This window comes from Anabrus simplex, chromosome X (genome assembly GCF_040414725.1).
Source record: "Anabrus simplex isolate iqAnaSimp1 chromosome X, ASM4041472v1, whole genome shotgun sequence".
NCBI classification, from domain to species: domain Eukaryota; kingdom Metazoa; phylum Arthropoda; class Insecta; order Orthoptera; family Tettigoniidae; genus Anabrus; species Anabrus simplex.
This window is the reverse complement of record NC_090279.1, coordinates 189,611,400-189,632,859: the sequence shown is the minus strand read 5'-3', so window position 1 is coordinate 189,632,859 and position 21,460 is coordinate 189,611,400. Positions and strand designations below refer to the sequence as shown.

The following is a 21,460-nucleotide window of genomic DNA, read 5'->3' as shown; positions in this document are numbered from 1 at the left end:
AGTTATTCACAAGTTATACAGAGTTATTCAGCTAAAATGTCCACCCGAGATATGTGGTGAACAGTTTAAGAACTGACATTTTGTTTTCACTTTCGTTAATGGTATTAAGGGGTGCATAGTTGAACATGCAGTATTTTCCAGACGTTTGACAAAATTGATTGGCTCACACGTTTCCATGTGAAAACGTTGTTTTCACGCAGTAGCTTATAGTATACTATCAAGTTTACAATCGTAGTTACTAGGAAGTCGCACAGATTGCAGCACAGGAGAATCGGTCTCGAGATTCTCGCGAGAGTCTCAAGATCACGGACGTCAGTCTCGAGAGTCTCGAACGAGAGCGTTTCCCATTACTATCAATAACAGCTGATGAGAATCAAACCAGCCTTCAGCCTGACCACTGAACATACTAGTACGTGTTACCCGTTCATTCCATAATATTTAATGCGAAAGCAGCACAATTTTCTCTTGGTGACTTCCGACAAAAGTAGAGTGTTACGAAAATGCTGCAAACTTTGGGCTGGGAAGACTTGGGAGAAAGGAGACGAGCTGTTCGACTAAGTGGTATGTTCTGAGCTGTCAGTGCTGAGTTGGCGTGGAATGACATTAGTAGATGAATAAGCTTGAGCAGAGCTTTCAAAAGTAGGAAAGATCACGGTATGAAGATAAAGTTGGAATTCAAGAGGATAAATTGTGACAAATATTCATTTATAGGAAGAGGAGTAAGGGATAAATTTCGATAAGTTTCCAAGTTCTTTGAAAAAATTAAGGAAACACTAGGTACATAATTGATATGGAATCTGTCACCTCATCGACAGTCCTATTAATAGATGCAAATCATTGATGATTAATTGATTTATAAATGCGTGCATTCTAGTATTTCATCTGCTGTGGAAAGTTAAATTAGCTACGTTAGTGTAGGCTGTATGCACAACGGTAGTACAAATAATCGCTATTACTGTATCTGATCCACAGACCATTAAAAAAAAACGATTTCACTAAACTCGTTGTTGGCTTAATTTAATATTTCTCCCTTCTTTGTGGTGGTGGTGGTGGTGGTGGTGTTTTAAGAGGAAGAACACCAAGGCAACCATCCTCTATATAACACTAATCAGAGAGAAAAATGGAAGGGATCCGATGCTTCGAAAAATGAAGGTATCGGCCAAAGGAAGACAAGGGCCGCGAAGGGCGTGAAAATGAAAAACTCCCTAGCCCTCGCAAACCTAATAGCGTCGGTGTCGGAAAAGAACAAGAGTTGACCAAGGGAGGTGGTGGTGGTGATTATTGTTTTAAGAGGAAGTTACAACTAGGCAACCATCCTCTATATAACACTAATCAGAGGTAAAAATGGAAGGGATCCGATGCTTCGAAAAATGAAGATATCGGCCAAAGGAAGACAAGGGCCACGAAGGGCGTGAAAATGAAAAACTCCCTAGCCCTCGCAAACCTAAAAGCGTCGGGGTCGGAAAAGAACAAGAGTTGACCAAGAGAGGTCGGATAGGATAGATGAAAGTGAGGAGCCTGACACAAGTAAGTGGAATCAATGCCAGGACTCAGCTAAGAACCCCGTGGTTGCCAACCCACCCTCCAAACTTCAGAGCCCCTGGGACCCCTTTCAGCCGCCTCTTACGACAGGCAGGGGATACCGTGGGTGTTATTCTACCGCACCCACCCACAGGGAGATCGATTAATCAATCATCTGCATTTAGGGCTGTCAATTGTTCACCTAGCCAAATGTTTTCAAAGAACCTGGAAACCTATTGAACATTTCCCTTGATAAATTATTCCAATCCCTTACTTCTCGTATAAATGATTTGCTCCCAACTTGTTCTCTTGAATTCCAACTTTATCTTCATATTATGATCTTTCCTACTTTGAAAATCTCCACTCAAGCTTATTGCTCTACTAATGACATTCCACGCCATCCTTCCACCGACAGCTCGGAACATACCACTCGGTCGAGCATCTCATCTCCTTACTCCCAAGTCTTCCCAGCCCAAAGTTTGCAGCATTTTCCTAACACTACTCTTTTGTCGGAAATCACCCAGAACAAATCGAGCTGCTTTTCTTTGGATCTTTTCCAGTTCTCGTTTCAAATACTCCTAGTGTGGATCCCATACAATGGAACCATACTCTAATTGTGGTCTTGGGAACGTCAAATGATCATAAATACATGTTTCAATGAAATGCGTGACGCGATGTTACGCAGCAACCGTGCAGGCTGTGGTGTGAAGTATTGATTGATGGTCATGACATACAGATCCACGAATGGAAACTGGCACGCATTAACGAGGCACCTAGAAACTTCATATGTGGCAGTGTACTAGAGCACTGATACCTCCAATACGGTATCGAAAATTAGTAAAAGTGGCAGATAGCGGGGGTTTTCATGGGGCTGAAAACCAAAATGTCAGAAGTACGCAAACACACGCGTTTTTCTCCGAGTGGAAAACTTTTTTTGAAAAATATTGTGGAATTCGAAATTAATTTTTACCATCAAATTCGGAGAGTGTTGAGGGAAATGATCTAGATAGCTTAGGGGTATACAGGAATTTTGTCCGGCATTTCTTTTACGAACCGGTAAATCTACCGATATGAGGACTTTCAAATACCAAGGGCGCCCATACCCGGGGGCAAGGTGCCCCCCCCCCCCCTACCTCTGAGAGAAAGGCAAAAAAATCTAGTGTAGTCAGGTGTTTTCCTTTCAAGAAAATGATTTCAAAGTCAGTATTACGTAGAAGCGGTAGTACCGTCCCCACCAACAGGCAGGGGATACCGTGGGTTATTCTATCGCAGAATACAAGTCACCATTTATCTACTACGTACCACCAGATCTGCCCCCCCCCCCCCCCGCCGTACAGACTGTCATATGGGCACCCATGTCAAATTGCATTGGACTGAACCATGTTCGAACCTACCAACTATGAGTCACAACCTCTGGGCTGCACAGTAAAACATAAATTAATCTGTATTTAATGGTGGTCCTTGCTCTCCGGATCAATTCATGCTTGACCGAGCTCGATAGCTGCAGTCGCTTAAGTGCGGCCAATATCCAGTAGTCGGGAGATAGTAGGTTCGAACCCCACTGTCGGCAGCCCTGAAAATGGTTTTCCACGGTTTCCCATTTTCACACCAGGCAAATGCTGGGGCTGTACCTTAATTAAGGCCACGGTCGCTTCCTTCCCACTCCTAGCCCTTCCCTGTCCCATCGTCGCCATAAGAACTATCTGTGTCGGTGCGACGTAAAGCAACTAGCAAAAACAATTCATGCTTGCATGAATTAAAATAATCTAGGCACACGAACTTCTTGTGTTTTTAAACAATAAATTGACTTTACGTCGCAGCGACACAGATACTGTAGGTCTTATAGCGACGATGGGATAGGAAAGGGATAAGAGTGGAAAGGAAGCGGTCGTGGGATTAATTAAGGTACAGCCCCAGCATTTTCGTGGTGTGAAAATGGGAAACCACGGAAAACCATATTCATGGCTGCCGACAGTGGGGTTTCGAACCCACTATCTCCCTTCTGCCAGCAGGGTTGGTTTTTCCCTCGGACTCAGCCAGGGATCCGAACTCTACCTGGAGCGTGAGATACTGGGTCGGGGATACAACTGGGGAGGAGGACTAGTACCCCGTCTAAGCTACCTCACATGGGCTTTGTAGGGGTAGAAAGGAAGCGGCCGTGACCATAATTTAGATATCATCGTGGCATTTGCCTGGAGGAGAAGTGGGAAACCACGGAAAACCACTTCGAGATGGCTGAGGTGTGAATCGAACCCCCTCTACTCTGTTGACTTCCCGAGGCTGAGTGAACCCCGTCCCAGCCCTCGTACCATTTTTGAAATTTCGTGGCACAGCCGGGAATCGAACCCGGCCTCCGGGGGTGGCAGCTAATTATACTAACCACTACACCATAGACAAAAAAAGACAAAGACACCTCCGTACAGGCCATGAAGGCCCTTGGGGGAGTGGAAGGTAAAGGCTTCCACCATTGTTAACCGCGGCACGTGATGGAGTAGAGTGGTTAGCCCGGCCGCCAGGAATTAAACCTGGTACTAATTTTTGGTGTAGGCTGAGTGAACCTCAGGGCCATATGCACCTCCGGAAGTGGAAATCTCGTTTCTTAAATTTTACGACTTCCTGACGGGGTTTCGAACCCACGTCCTTCCGGGCGAATCGAGCACGCCTTTACCGCCTCGGCCAGGCAGCCCCTACTACACCATAGAGGCGGACAATATTATGTCACACGGCCTATTTTATAGAAAATGTGAATTCATCAAGGGTTTTTTTTTTCTTAAAACTCGTAGCAATTTTGCGCTTGCAGCGAAACTTAGATCTATTGGTCTCTCCTACGAATATACCCTCAGTCTACAGTATATGATCGGACCGGAATCTCTACACGTCGACAGTCTTACGTCTACATATCAAGAATTTTCTGGAAGTTACGCGATGACTCCTTCACCGCCGCCATCACCAACGCGATCACGTTCACCCAGGTCGCCACCAAAGGACATGGAAACTACTCAAACCAAACAACCTCGTCGTTTATCGGAATCTGGTTCTGGAAGTCCTGATGGAGAACGGAAAAGAATTTGTCCGACACAATCCCTGATGCAACGTTCTCAAGGCTCTGTCGAAACCTCACCGGGATCTCATGCTCGTCTGGAATCTTCTGGAACGGACCTTGGGATTCATTTGCTGGGCCCTGGACCTTCGACCGCCCACCAACTGCCCAACCTGTTGGACCAACCTGCAACGTACATGCCTGCACATGTACGTAGTTATGCTCAGGCGGCGCAAAACCCAGCAATACCACCTAATATTCGCCAGCGCAGTATTGTTACTCCAACGCTCCAGCCAACTGTTCAACCGCCTTTCTATCTGATAAAGCTTACAAATCTGGACATCACCAAGGCCAACGTCAGGTGCATCTATCAACTAATTGCAAAATTTACGCCCAATCTTCAGGATTATAAACTTGAAATCCAACGGTCGAGAGATGGTTATAATCTTAAAACCTGCCAACCATTTTACCATCACTTCATGAATAACATCGGAGCTCATCAACTGGGGACACATGCACGGGCCACTAATGTCACCACACAGCGTCCAACACAACGTCCTGCACCGCCCACCCGACCAGCAACAATTCTATCTGTGGTTGCTTATGAAGTCGACCGAGACTACACCGACGATGAGGTGGCTGCTCAACTCCAACTCGAGGGTCACCACATCTACCGAGTCATCCGTATTCGGAACGCTCAAGGACCCACTTCCTTGGTTCGCATTCTATCACGCGACGTCTCGACGCTCGACGCCCTGCTCCGTGACGGCGCCATGATCTACGCCCGGCGCCATCGGGTAGAACCCTCCAGAACATCGCCACCTCAGAAGATCCGCTGCGGGACGTGCCAGAGGTTCGACCACGCCCCAGGGACACCATGTGTTCATCCGGAGGTATGTGCCATCTGTTCACGTGAGGAGCATCCTACTCATGCTTGTCCCAATAAGTCGAATCCAAAATGTGTTAATTGTAATCAAAATCATCCTGCTTTCAGTTATAAATGTCGTTCCAAACCTGCTCCTGAACCTGATCATCCTGAAACCGTTGTCCCTGTTCAATCTCAAGACCTACCTACCCCTGCCTCTTCCTCCTTCCTCCTCCCTCCGAGTTCTGAGAACATCATTCGTTTTATTACGATGGTGTTACAGAACGTCCTCCCCTTCCATCGCCCACACATCCTAAATCAGATCCAGCTAGCGGCTAGATTGGTTTTGAACACTCATGTCGACGTGGCGTACTCGGGGAATAAAATGCATTTTGCATTTTTTCCCCTAAGTACTGTTCACTTTATGCGTTAGCGTATTGAAGCTTTACTATGCCAACATAAGATCTCTTAAGTCCAATCGGCCGCTGCTGGACACCTCCCTTTCATTGTATGCCCCGGATATTTTTGTTCTGAATGAGACATTTCTGACGCCGGCCCAAATGCCTCAATTTCCCCGGTTTACTTTCTATCGCGCTGATCGTCCGACTCAAGGCCGTGGTGGCGTGGCTATCGGCGTCAGACGGGATTTTACTGTTATTCAGCACTACTTTCACTTCCCTACTAATTTCTCTGAATATCTAATACTCGAAGTAATTACTCCTCAGAAAACCATTACGGTAGCTACTATCTACATACCGTCTAAACCTTTCATTCCCTCTGATTTTATTAAATACATAGACGCTACATTTTCTGAATATATTATAGTTGCAGACCTTAATGTTACTTCATATACCCCTACTCAAATCTCCGAGTTCACTAATTTATGTACGTCTCTCCGGGGCATGCGCTTCCATTTTCCTTTCCACACCCTCCCAGCCAATAATTCCACCCCTGATGTCCTCCTTCTTTCTCCCTCCCTTGCCACATCTATCACCATCCAGCAGCTCGTTTCTATAGGTAGCGATCACGCCCCAGCCCTTCTCACCTTTCCTGGTGTTCTTCCCCGTCAGACCTTACCCCCTCCTCGCCCTCCCCCTACTCGTCGTTTCAATCACACTAATTGGAATACTTATCGCACTACTCTCACTAACTTACTCAGTGATGCTGTACCGCCTACTAATATTCCCACTCTATTCGCCCTAATTTCTAAAATAGAGCGAGCTATCCTTACCGCAGATTCTCTTCATATTCCTCGTCACTCCTACCACCCCTCTAAACCTCCTATACCCCCCACAGCTCTCCGCTTATTGCAGCTAGCTCACGACTACTTTACTGCATATACTCGAACCAAGGACCCTACTACGCTCCAACAACACCGCCGAACTTTACGCCACGCGCGCTCATATATTAAAGCTATTAAACGTAAAATGTGGATGGACAAGTGTACTGAGCTAGCTGATTATCACGACCCTCGACGTTTTTGGACGACTTTTCGAAAACTAACCAAAACTACCAACCCTCTTCCTCGCTACCCTATTACACATCCCCCCACTCATCCACAAACTGACCAAGACAAGGCTAATCTTTTCGCTGACTATTATCAAACTGTGTTTTCCCCCTCCCACGCCCCTAATTTCCATCATCCTCACGAACCTACCATCATTGCTTACTCTGATCCTAACCTCCCTGAACTTCAACCTTCATTCCTCCATTTTTCTCATGTTGATTATACTCATCCATTAAATGCTCCCATTACACCCACTGATATCCGGCTTTTCCTGAAACATCGGAAAAACACCTCCCCTGGCTCCGATACCATCTCATATCGTCATATTCAAGAAGCCCCTCCTATTCTTTTTTCTCTTCTTAGCATTATTTACACCTACATTCTTTATACAGGCGCGTACCCCGATCATTGGGGTAACGCCAATCTTCTCCTATTCCTAAAACCCCATAAACTCCCATCTGACATTCGGTCTTATCGCCCAATCTCCTTACTCCCTGTCCTCAGCAAGATCCTAGAAGGGATTCTGAGTAGGAGACTTTCCTCCTATCTCGACTCTCTAGGTCTTATTCCATCCTCTCAAGCCGGTTTTCGATCCCATCATTCCACTCACGATCACCTCTTTCACATATCCTCTTCTCTCAATGCCTATCTTCGCCCCCGTAAAACTGCCGCTTTAGTTTGCCTCGATGTGAATAAGGCTTTTGATTCAGTCTGGCATGCTGGGTTGCTTTTTAAGTTACGCCATCTTCCCATTCCTATCACTATCATTCGATTTATTTTCAACTATCTTCAACATCGATCAGCACAGATCCTCATCCGTGGTACCCGTTCCTATTCCTTTCGTATGACTGCGGGCGTAGCCCAAGGTTCCCCACTTTCCCCACTTTTATATATTTTATATACTTATGATATCCCACATCCCGACCCCCCTTTAAGACTCTATCAATATGCCGATGATCTGGCTATCCTTGCACTTACACCTACTACTGTTACTCTTACCCGTTATTTACAGACCTACCTCTCCGTTCTAGAATCCTGGTTCGACGCCTGGCATATTGCTGTTAATCCCACCAAGACCCAATTTATTGTATTTCGGAAAAAATCCCGCCTCACTAGACCCCGTCACCGAGTTCTTTTAACGTTGTATAATACTCCACTAACAGAAACTAATACCCTAATCTACCTTGGTATTCAATTCCAGAACAACCTTCATTGGAAACATCATTTAACACAAGTATACAAACGTGCCCTTCAACGCTTCCGAGCCCTTCGTATTCTCACTGGTAAAACGTGGGGCCTCCGTCCTTCCCAAATCCTCACAGTTTATAAATCTTTTATTCGCCCTGTCGTAACATACAGTTCCTTGACCTGGCTCACAGCTGACAGACAACAATACGTGACCTTGCTTAAACTTGACAGACATGCTATGCGTATTGCATACCATCTCCCCTTTGACACCCCTTCTGCTGACTTCCAACCTCTTTATTCTTTCCCCACCATCCTTACTCATGTCCATGATCTTCGTCTCAAATACTTACAATCTGCCCTCGCCATCAATCACTCTGCGATTAAAGAAGCCCTCAACCTTTCTCCTCTTGCCACCGCTATCCTTAATAATGACCGCTCTCCTGCTATCTCTTACCTTTTCCCCACCCCTATCACGTAACTTCCCCCCCCTGTCCCACTGCCTTTTTATTCTACTTTTTCTTTTACTGGATATTACGATGCTCCTCGCGGCAGTGGTACCGGCCTCCAATATCTGTGTCTGAGTGCTTTACGACACTACCAGTGTCATCTCTATCCGTGTTCATTTTCAATCATTCTGTGTTTTTCGCGTCCTCATTGTTCCACTAGTGTACGTCCATTTCTTTCTGCTTCCACCATAGTGTTTTTCGTATCGTACGTCAAGATGAACTGAAGACATTTCTCTCTCAGTACGATGTGTTGTGCGTTTATACTTTGTGTGCCAATCGAAATCAATGAAAAATAGACTGACATGGAAGAAATCACATAATATTTCCTTGTTATATACTTGTTTATGTTTTTTTATTTTCTCTGCTTCAATCTGTATTTGATTATGTTTTGTTTTCAGTATGTACGAGACATACTTCTATGTATGTGTTTCAAAATTCTACTTTTCTGTACTCACTCATCGGCCAAAGAGCTACATGTTTAGCTGGTGGCCCGCCTGCCCCTTTACCGGGCAGGAATGAAATAACTATTTGAATAATGAATAATGAATCCTACGAATACATCACGAGGAAAACAAGTAATGTCGTCCACTTATGACCATCGCCATAAATTCAAACTTAATTGTAAACGTATATTGAGTTTTGTAAAATAAACATCACGCCAGTAATTTCGTTATACATATCTGATGACCTGCCGCGATGCTTTATACTAATGTTTAAACAAATCTGTACAAAAATGAGAAGTACGAATTGTCAGGTTGGGTATTCGTAAAAAGAGAAGTGGACTTACGGCCATTCCAAGGTGGAAGATGCAGAAGAGAAGTGTCTGCCCCAGCAGGGCTCCCATATCGACCGACACCATGGTGCTGACTGAGCTCAGGAGTAACTGAGATAGTTTTAATAGAAGATAACCTCCTGGCCATTAGTGAGAGGGGAGGAGGGACCTACCTGGACAGTCATCACATCACAAACAACACTTGTACAGGGAGACTACGAAGTGTAACACACCATCACCATCTCATTTCCGTCTGGCCCCATGGCTAAACGGTTAGCGTGCCGGCCTTTATGGGTTCCCGGGTTCGAATTCATCACAGGCCCTATTCGCTTATCAGGCATCAACTCAAAAGACGTGTATCGAGCCTCTCCGGAGGCCACTCGCCATTAATTACCTCATCCCTACATAGAAATTAAATTGGTTTTGTTTGTCATCATCATCATCATCTGTTTACCCTCCAGGTTCGGTTTTTCCCTCGGACTGAGCGAGGGATCCCACCTCTACCGCCTCAAGGGCAGTGTCCTGGAGCTTCAGACTCTTGGTCGGGGGATACAACTGGGGAGTATGACCAGTACCTCGCCCAGGCGGCCTCACCTGCTATGCTGAACAGGGGCCTTGAAGAGGGATGGGAAGATTGGAAGGGATAGGCAAGGAAGAGGGAAGGAAGCGGCCGTGGCCTTAAGTTGGGTACCATCCCGGCATTCGCCTGGAGGAGAAGTGGGAAACCACGGAAAACCACTTCGAGGATGGCTGAGGTGGGATTCGAACCCACCTCTACTCAGTTGACCTCCCGAGGCTGAGTGGACCCCGTTCCAGCCCTCGTGGCAGAGCCGGGAATCGAACCCGGGCCTCCGGGGGTGGCAGCTAATCACGCTAACCACTACACCACAGAGGCGGACGGTTTTGTTTGTACGTTATGAAAATGTTCATTTTGTACGATTTAAAAAGAACATCGGTCCACTTTCTATATGTAGCATATGTACGTTCGTTTCTCTCTTTGTCGTGCTGAGTGGCTCAGACGGTTACGGCGCTGGCTTTCTGACCTCAAGTTGGCAGGTTCGAACCTGGCTCAGTCCGATGGTATTTGAAGGTGCTCAAATACGTCAGCCGTGTGTCGGTAGATTTACTGGCACGTAAAAGAACTCCTGCAGGACAATATTCTGGCACCTCGCTGTCTCCGAAAATCGTAAAAATAGTTAGCGGGACGTAAAATAAATCATTATTCACTTCCTTCCTTCCTTCCTTCCTATCTTTCTTTCTTTCTTTCTTAATCTGCTTACCCTGCAGGGTTGGTTTTTCCCTCGGACTCAGCGAGGGATCCCACCTCTACCGCTTCAAGGGCAGTGTCCTGGAGCGTGAGACTTTGGATCGGGGATACAACTGGGAAGGATGACCAGTACCTCGCCCAGGCGGCCTCACCTGCTATGCTGAACAGGGGTCTTGGTGGGGGATGGGAAGATTGGAAGGGATAGGCAAGGAAGAGGGAAGGAAGCGGCCGTGGCCTGAAGTTAGGTACCACCCTAGCATTTGCCTGGAGGAGAAGTGGGAAACCACGGAAAACCACTTCCAGGATGGCTGAGGTGGGATTCGAACCCACCTCTACTCAGTTGACCTCCCGAGGCTGAGTGGACCCCGTTCCAGCCCTTGTACCACTTTTCAAATTTCGTGGCAGAGCCGGGAATCGAACCCGGGCCTCCGGGGGTGGCAGCTAATCACACTAACCACTACACCACAGAGGCGGACAAACTTGGTATATACTTAACAATATTTTTCTGTGAAATTGAAAACACTATAGTTGTTTTTTTGTTGATTAACTGTCCGCCTCTGTGGTGTAGTGGTTAGTGTGAATAGCTGCCACCTCCCCCCTCCCCGGAGGACCGGGCTCGATTTCCGGCTCTGCCACGACATTTGAAAAGTGGTACGAGATCCACTTAGCCCCGGGAGGTCAAAACTGAATAGAGAGGGTTCGATTCTCACCTCAGCTATCCTCGAAGTGGTTTTCCGTGGTTTCCCTACTTTTCTCCATGAAAATGTCGGGATGGTACCTAACTTAAGGAAACGGCCCCTTCCTTCCCTATCCCTTCCAATCTTCCGATCGCCCACAAGGCTCTGTTCAGCATAGCAAGCGAGGCCGCTAGGGAGGGATGCTGGTCCTCCTTCCCAGTTGTATACCCTACCAAATGTCTCACCCTCCAGGACACTGCCCTTGAGGCGTTAGAGGTAGGATCCCTCACTGAGTCCGGGAGAAACACCAACCTTGGAGGGTAAACGGATGAAATAAATTGTAAAGATTTCTTGCTTTCCTGTGTAGGCATTACTCACAATAATAATAGCATTCTAGAAAGGCGTATTTACTAGGTTTTTCCTTCTTTGAATTGAAACAAAAACAGGAAAATTCCTGACTTAGTTCTTTTTAATAATGAATCACAAGTCTTATACGTCTTTTTTTTTTTTTTTTTTTTTTTTTTTTTTTTTTTTTTTTTTTTTTGTCATTAATGCATATTGCTGTATTTTCAATGCAAGGTCATGCAACACTCGGCATCCAGTAACATGGAACACCGAGCAGAACAGTTTCGGCTAACAGTGGCCACGGCTTTACCAAGGCCTTCTAGCTCTGCATTCGGTAGGCGGTGGACTGGTCCCGCCGTCGACTGTCCTGAGAAATGTTTTCCGTGGTTTTCCATTCTCCTCACGGGAAAGTTCATTTATAGGCCATGACCGTACACCTTCTACGCACCTCAAATCACTGCAACACATATCCTGACCTTAGAGAGGGCGTCTGGTGGTGGTTGTGGTGGTGGTGATTATTGTTTTAAGAGGAAGTACAACGGGGCAACCATCCTCTATATAGCACTAATCAAAGAGAAAAATGGAAGGGATCCGACACTTCGATAAATGAAGGTATCGACCAAAGAAAAACAAGGGCCACGAAGGGCATGGAAATGGAAGACTCCCTAGGCCTCCATACGTAAAACCGTCGGGGTCGGAAAAGAACAAAGGTTGTCCAAGGGAGGTCGGATAGGACAGATGGAAATGAGGAGCCTGGGACAAGTAAGTGAAAGCAATGACAGAACTCAGCTAAGGGTCCCGTGGTCACCAACCCATGCTCCTAAATTCACAGCGCGTGAGACCCCTTTTAGTTGCCTCTTACGACAGGCAGGAGATACCGTGGGTGTTATTCTACAGCCCCCACCCACAGGGGGACAAGTATATAGAATCCTAAAGGGAAAAGTGGATCACTGGGTGATGAAGAATGTACCTCACTTAGGTACAGGATTTATAACCAGCCACAAGATACTGGATTCAGTCATTCATTTTACCTCCCCAAGCAGTCGTGTATCCATCCTCTCCCTCAAATGTGCTAACAAGGGCTACACGCCTCAATCAACGAGGACAACAAGCGCAACCCGGACAGACCTGACAAATTCTAGGAAGACCTAGAAGATAGTTTCTCTAAAATTCGAGAGAGACACACCATCATACTGCTTAGCAATTCCAATGCCCAAATGTGAAGAGAGAAAAAATACATAAAACATAGTGGCCTAATTCCGGCGCATAAACGAACTAAACACAACGGAGGTGGTGGTGGTGATTATTGTTTTAAGAGGAAGTACAATTAGGCAACCATTCTCTATATAACACTACTCGGAGGGAAAAAATGGAAGGGATACCACACGTCCAAAAACGAAGATATCGGGCAAAGGAAGACAAGGGGCACGAAGGGTGTGAAAATGAAAGACTCCCTAGGCCTCGAGTGCTCTAATACCGTCGGGTCGAAAAAGAACAAGAGCTGACCAAGGGAGGTCGGAGAGTATAGATAAAAGTGAGGAGCCTGGCACAAGTAAATGGAAGCAACGCCAACCCACGCTTACAAGCTGAAACTGGGACCCCTTTTAGTCGCCTCTTACGACAGGCAGGGGATAGCTACCGCTCCCACCCACAGGGGGGATAAACACAATGGAGAACGACTGATAGAACTGTGCAAGACTTTCGGATTGGTCATGAAATCTGCAGCCTTTAAACATCTGCCAAGGAAACAGAAGACTTGGATCTCTCCTCAACCTGGATGAATTTCAGATAGATCGTGTGGCCATCTCAAGAAAATCCCAAAGGGAAATACAAAACGTGAAGGTAATAAGAAGTGCCAATCTGGATCCACATGACTACCTCTCAAAGATCAAATTGCTTCAGCCTAGAATCACTAAATTACACAGGACCTCCAAGACGGTCAGATCTGATATAGAACGACTTAAAAACAATCAAGAAGTAGTTCGAAGACTGAACAATGCAGCTCTTAACAATTAGGACCAACTGAACGAAGCTCTTGTCAAGACGGCCAGTAGACTTGGCCTTCCTACTACAAGAAGGAAACACCCGTGGTGGACTGAAGACTGTGACACACAATAGCTCAAAGAAAAGCAGCCTGGATGAAATGGAACTCTATAAAGACCAAGGATCATTGAGAGAACTTTCTGGAACAAAGGAAACTTACAACCAAAGTAATCGGAGGAAACAAACGGGCCTTCACACACAACCAACTTAGTCCAAATCGAAGAGAGCTTCGTTAAAAATAAATCCAGAGACTTCTACAAAACTTTTAAACAGACACTACTTGGAAAATACACTCCACCGAGTCTTCACTTCAGAGACTCACTGGACAACCTCGCTTTTAACGACAAGGACAACTGCCGCCTCTTAGCCCACTACCGGTACTTTAAGAACTTACTCAATTGTGATTCATCCAGCGAAGATTTTGATTACAAACAACACCAAACCCGGACTCGCTGCCTCCTTCACAGAAAGAAGTTTGTGAAATCATTCAACTTCTTAAGAATAATAAGGCAGCTGGAGAGGACTCCACTGTTGGTGAACTCTGGAAATGTGCTGGAAGCAATGCCGTGGGCAAGCTCACGGAAATCATACAGAACATCTGGGAAAGAGAGAAATTAACACCTGATTGGACCTCAGCCTAATTCATCCCCTTCATAAGAAAGGGCCGGCCCCGCGGTGTAGGGGTAGCGTGCCTGCCTCTTACCGAAGGCCCCAGGTTCGATTCCCGGCCAGGTCAGGGATTTTCACCTGCATCTGAGGGCTGGTTCGAGGTCCACTCAGCCTACGTGATTACAATTGAGGAGCTATCTGGCGGTGAGATGGCGGCCCCGGTCTAGAAAGCCAAGAATAACGGCCGAGAGGATCCGTCTTGCTGACCACATGACACCTCGTAATCTGCAGGCCTTCGGGCTGAGCAGCGGTCACTTGATAGGCCATGGTCCTTCGGGGCTGTGCCGACATGGGGTTTGGTTTTGGTCATAAGATAGGAGACTTTACTGACCTCAATAACTATCGTGGGATTTCTCTCGACCCAGTAACATACAAGATATTTTCCAAGGCGTTACTAACACGGGCAGAAATTCCACTGGACAGTCAACTCGGAGAATATCAGGGAGGCTTCAGAAAGAACCGATCCTGTACTGAACAGATCCTTAACCTTAAAACTGTACTTGCATACTCCAAAATGAGAAACCGGAAGGTGGTCGTCATCTTTGTTGATTTTTGGAAGGTCTACGACTCCGTTGATAGACAAACACTCAATAAAATTCTCCAGGAACTGAGATTAGACAACAAAACCCCCAGACACATTCTAGAAACTTTGACTAACACCGATTCCAAGGTTGCATTTAGAGGTGGTTTCGGAGAGCTTCAAGATAAAAACAGGGGTGAGATAAGCGGATGGACTATAACGTGCTCCGAATTTTTCTACTGTTTTATGGATTCTACGTTTACTACGCTGTATATGCCGCTACTAACCTGCCTGTGCTCTCTTCGCCCGTCCAGTTTCAACTGCTCGTGCTGCTTACCCTCCCTCTTTCCTTCCCCTACCGCTTCGCTGCGCATTGGGTACTGTATGCTCTCGTCCTTTCTGGACGCTTCTACCTCAATATAAATTGGCCTGCTCTGGGCTTGAGCGGCGAGTTGGGATGAACACGACGATTTGTGTGGAGGGAGGACTTGGTTTTATTTTGCTACCAGCTGGACTGTGTGCAATGTTTCTTTTAAAATGTGCTTTTGTGTACCATTGAAAAGCTACGACTGCTGGACGGGTGAGCGAAAACTTTAATTTATTTCATTTCCATGTTGTTCTTTGAACTTTCTTTTAATGCTGCACTTCCTTAATTTTCAAATTGCCGTTACTGGCTACCAATGTCAGTTCATGTTGATAATAAGCTAACTGCAGCTATTGATAGCGGTACCTTACTTTGGAATTTACATTACCATCTCACTCCGAAGTTGGACTTTGTGATACGTCAAGTGATTGCTGCGATATGAACCATTGAAATTCAACTGATTTCCCGAGCAAACGCTTGAATAGAATCAATTGAACTATCACCTAGCTTCTATTTCCTATTTTGGAATTTCATCGATACTGGCTGGTCCTATTTTCCAAATCCCTGTTGGCAGCCATTGGTACCGTTTCTCTTTCACGTCCCTCCCCTTTCCCCACCTTCCTATTCCGCATCCCTTCCGCCCCCCTTTTTTTTTTCTACATGTATTATTGTACAGTGGCCCATATGTCTTTCAAATTTTAATGTTTTTTCGTGTTCATACGTAAATTTCTGTTTTCCTTGTGTAGGACACTCCTCATGTAAAAGAGGTTGCATTATTATTGAAGGTTTCGAGTCTAGCTGTTCTCTTTGAAAAACAGATCTGAAAATTAACATGGTTGTCCCATCTGCTTTTTCTCTTTTGGAAGTCAGAACTAAGTGACCTTTGGATGATTGTTGTTTTCTTTGGCTTGTAAAATGTTTCTTCTGGGTGTTTTTTGCTAATATATTGTTATTATAAAAAAAAAACTATTTCTTCTTTCCCCTTTTTTGTTGTCGTACGCCTTTCCTTGCCCTCACGAAATTTGTACCTACCTCGGTTCCTCTGAATACATGGACTCAGTGAAAAAGCTTCCATTTATGCGCTCTGCTCAAAACCTTTCACCTTGAAAACTGAAAACTACCTGTGAACTTGTGCACGGACGGACATATATATATATATATTTTTTTGGAGTGTTGTTATATCCCTTTTGCTACGCTATCACGTGCGTTGATTGGTACTGCGTCAGTTGGATTAGTATCCTGGTTTATGCCTTGTGTTTTTCTTGGTGCATTGTCTTACCATTCCCATTCTGGTGCATGGCGAGATCATATTCTGAGCGTACATACTTATCTAAAATACAACACGACACCTACCCATACCTACCACCACGTCACACGTCACGCACACTCAATCTACACCACAGGACTTCCACAACTTCTCTTCGACTGTCTCCTTGAAAAGGTTGCGAGAGAATGGCGCAAAGAACCGACCAACTTGGTTATCCAGAGTGGAATATACCTGGGTCATAAGAAGGAATGGCTGGTTGTAGATTGCCTGGTCTTTGCTGATGACATGGCACTGATTACCGATTCGCTGCATACAGCAACAATACAGATCAATTGCCTCGGAAGACAGGCAGCCAAAGTGGGTCTTCAAGTGTCGTTGGAGAAAACAGAGTTCTTCACCAACTATAAGAAGCTAGCAGAGAGATACTACTAGAATGGGGAAAAATCAAGAGGACTGATAAATTTAAGTATCTCGATGAATGGACTGAACCCATCTTATCAGAAAGGACATCATTATTCTCGAGAGTCAACAAGTTGGAACTGACCTATCGACTAACAAAGAACGCTTGTAGCAAAAAAAAAAAAAAATGCCTATCGAGCAGTCTGAAACTGAAGCATTACACGTCAGCCATAAGACCAGAAGTCTGGTGGAGAAACTGGAAATCAGAGAGAGGAGAATTCTCAGGAAGATCTTAGGTCCGGTAAAGGAAGATGAAGAATTCCGTAGACGGTACAATTCCGAGCTCTATGAGCGCATAGAGAGGCTCTCTGATTGTGCTAGGAAAAGGAGAGTAGCTTTCTATGGCCATATAGTAAGACTGCCTCCCAAAAGACTGACCAATCGCCTGTTCATCTTCTGGCAGAACAAGAAGATTCGTACCACTTGACTGGCAGACACAGAGGACATTAAAGAACTGGGAATATCAAATCTTCGAGATAGACGGTCTGTACGACATAAGTTACCCTGAAAGAGGTCCATGGATTTCAGGAAAAGCCCTGGAAAAAAGGTACCCCTGGACAGATGAAAGAAAGGAGTTACACCGGCAGGAAATGCGCGAATACTGGGTAAAGATCAAAGCCCAACAGTTGAACAATCGTGGTTCAAAGTAGGCCCATTCGAACCAAGAAGAAGAAATGCCATTAGTACAAGATAAATATATACATACTATACATACTTTGCTACATTTCGACTATGGATTCTACTACATCACAGCGCTTCAGTATGTCTTTTGTTTATGTAACACTTTTTGTGTGTGAAGTCTTAGCTCACTTAACTTTTTTGAACGTCTTTGTTTTGCTTGGTGGGGCGAGTTATTGAATTGTGCCGGTAACTCATTATTGGTCCAAGGATCATGCTGTTTTTCTTTCAACAAAAACCATTTTTGTGTTATTAACCATATACTTTGCACCTCCATTTTCCCGTTTGAACTGCCCGTCCTAGTCATGATGGACAAAGATATTGAGAATTCACAGACATAGCATTTCCGTTCGTCGGTGCTAGCCCTGGCCTCAGGAAGGAAACAAAAGACGGCACAATAAAGCGGAATGCCACAGAAGAGAGTCGAGTCTACAGCGAAATAGTCGCCAGAGTTATGTATCTATATTCCTCTAATAGTAGCGGTATATATCAATTTAACGCTAATTTTGCTGTTGATTTGCGTGGAAACAATTATTATCCTTCATTTAGGACCAAAAATTCAATGGAATTTCATGGATACGATTCGTTCACGTAACCAAGGGCAATACTGAATACAACGGCCAGAACGAAAGGGATATTTAAAGAGCATGACATGCGATCACGTAGATATCATTCCAATAACAGGAGCAGTAAAATCCCACGAAATTCGTACAGGACGATTGAAGCCTCGCGTTCACACGCATTCAGAAAATCCCTTTCGTTCTGGCAGTTGTATTTAGTACTGTCCTGTTCTGGAACATAGATTCGACCACGGACTAGGGTTGCCATAAGGTTCAGAATGAAATTCAGGACACCAACATCGACAAGTTCCAACCATAGGAGCACCTGCCCCCATACATGTAGTGGTACGGGAACGCAATCGTGTTTTTGCTCCTGTAAGATTTGATATTTTCATACTCAAGACCAAAATTCAGCGCCTATGATTCCAACAAGTGTATTTTGGTAATTTCGTATGAACTGTCCGGTCCGTTACCAAAAGATACACTTGTTATATGATGTTAATGTTAAAATCGTCCGACTCGTTGGCTGAATGGTCAGCGTACTGGCCTTCGGTTTAGAGGGTCCCGGGTTCGATTCCCGGCCGGGTCGAGGATTTTAACCTTCATTGGTTACTTCCAATGGCCCGGGGGCTGGGTGTTTGTGCTGTCTCCAACATCCCTGCAACTCACACATAACACTATCCTGCACCACAATAACACGCAGTTACCTACACATGGCAGATGCCGCCCACCCTCAGCGGAGGGTCTGCTTTACAAGGGCTGCAATCGGAATCAATTAGAGAAATAAAAAGAAATCATACTTTATGTAAAACATGAACTTTACACACTCAAAAATTATACAGGGTGTTTCAAAATAGGGGGCATAATTTCAGGTACCGGTATGTATTTCTTATATGTAGACAATCAAAATAGTTCATTACAACATGTGTCCGGAAATGCTCTATTTCCTAGTTACGGCCTTCACACCACTGAACTTCACAGGAACGGTTTTCTCCGCAGGTCATTGCCATTACAGAAGATGTTCAAAATGTCCACCTCCTGCTTGAATACTGACCTCACATCGATGTCTCATTCACCTGCGAACACGATCCCAAACTCCAGGAGTATGGCGTATATCCTCACATGATGCCACAATTCGATTCCTAAAGGTTTCCACATCAGGCACATGCTGATTGTGGAAATTATTAATGCAATCTCGTGTAAACTGTAAATAATACTAAGGTAGGAAAGTTCGAATTTATACCTACCACACTGCTGCAAGAACCACTCACAGAACCTAACTCGTGCAGGGTAATCTGCTGGTGACAGGGCCTGTACACGTTGCAAATGATAAGAATAAATCTGATACTCTTTCAACAGTTTCCAGACAATCGTATGAGGAACATTCACTTTCAACCCTATTCTTCGTGTGCTGATAGAAGGTGTCGTGTCCACAGCGTCCAGAATCTCCTCCTCTACAGCTGAAGTTGTAGATCGTGGTCGTCCCCTCCCCAAGCCAGGAGAGTGAAATTTTCCATGCTCGCGCAGACGGCGATGGAAACGTACATCTGGACATCTTCGATGTGGGTACCTCTCCTGGTACAAACGACGAGCCAGCGCAGCATTGCCGTCCGCCTTACCGTACATCATGAAGTGCATCTCTGCCAGACGCTGAACTGAGTACATGACGCACAGAAGAACGCCAAACACAACACTGAATGTAGCCAAACACAACACTGAATGTAGCCAAACACAACACTGAATGTAACCTGCGCCTCGGAATGAACCGTCAGAGCGTCCTCTTAATGTCTCCTTTCACGACAACGGTCTGTGGAAAGAAAAACATTCCGGTGAAGTTCAGTATTATGAAGGCCATAACTCGAAAATGAAGCATTTCCGGACACATGTTGGAATGAACTATTTTGATTGTCTACATATAACAAATACCATGTCCCCTATTTTTGAAACACTCTGTATAATATGCAATGTTACTTTAAAGTAACAGATGGGACAATTCACGTGGAATTACTCATTTCTCAAAAACACGAATAAGTTAAAACTAAAAACAGCATTTATTTACCTTTGCTTAAAGATATTTATGACACAGAAGTGCTCTGATGCTGATACCAATCATACCTTTCTGAACTTGACACACTTTTTATCAACTCATCATTTTTAAAATGTAATCATGAAATTCCTGCCAGGATATTTCTTTAAGATTGTATTGCAGCAACAGATTCTACTTTCAGTCTATTTCTGTCATCTGCTCATTGTGAATTCATTAAAGAAAAAATTTCTTTCTACACATGCATTATGGCCAGGTAAACAGAAACAGAACTGAGCCAATTTAAGCAATTCAGAATAATGTTCACTGGATTTACATTGCTTTAAAAACTGAACCCATTTATTACTAGGTAACATTGGTTACAAAATAATTTTCATCATTATTCAACACGCTGCTCCCGGACGGAAGTAGAGAGCGTTAGTGTAGGTCAAGCCTGTGACCATGATAATGTCATGTAATGACGTCAGACTCTGCCTCAGGATGACCAACCAAAAAATTCCATTCCCTTTCAAAAACATTTGAGAAAATTTTTAAATAACTTTTAAATTCAGGACATTTAGGGATTTTTTTTTAATTCAGTCAGGACGTCGGAACACACGTTCAAATGCAGGACAATCCCGATTTTTCAGGACGTATGGCAACCCTGACCACAGTAGGTAGAAGAGAAAAAACCCTGGCACAGGCACATGCCTTTTTTTTTTTCAATTTTACAAAAAGCAAGGGACGTGGGGTTGGTAATGAATGAATAGAATACTCTTCTCTCCCAGTCACGGATGAGCAACAACTGGGGAGAGAGTATTAATTTATAGTAATCATTATTAATACACAAATACATCCTTTAAACACAGCCAGGTCATTGCCACAAGTGAACTCATTACGAAAACAAAGAGACGTAGCCTTCCTTAAGAAATCCCTGACAGACAACACACATCTGCCTGCAGCTTAATTGTGTTGTATTTGGGTCAATAGTCCATAGGCTGGTTTGATGTAGTTCTCAATGTCATACTGTTCTGTTAAGAGAGGCCCATGAATTACTCTTGTTCCTACCCCGCCTCGCCAGAACAAGCTCATATTTAAATAGATTTTACTCACGGTCTGCTCATCTATGGAACCTTCTACCATGTGAAGTAAAACTTCCTCACTTCCTCCACGGAGTAAAGAAAATGTA

At 44.8% G+C, this 21,460-nt stretch overlaps 1 protein-coding gene across 1 annotated transcript in view; it reads right to left on the bottom strand.

The window, feature by feature from the left end:
- The window catches only part of LOC136886764 (phenoloxidase 1), a 109,685-nt gene extending 89,772 nt beyond the window's left edge, over window positions 1-19,913 (bottom strand). The window contains exons 1-2 of the mRNA XM_068230618.1: window positions 19,496-19,913; window positions 18,563-18,621 (exon numbers count right to left, since the gene is read on the bottom strand). Of these exons, the coding sequence (XP_068086719.1) occupies window positions 18,563-18,621; window positions 19,496-19,913 (477 nt within the window). The remainder of the gene's footprint in view (window positions 1-18,562; window positions 18,622-19,495) is intronic.
- Between the last annotated feature and the right edge of the window lie 1,547 nt (window positions 19,914-21,460).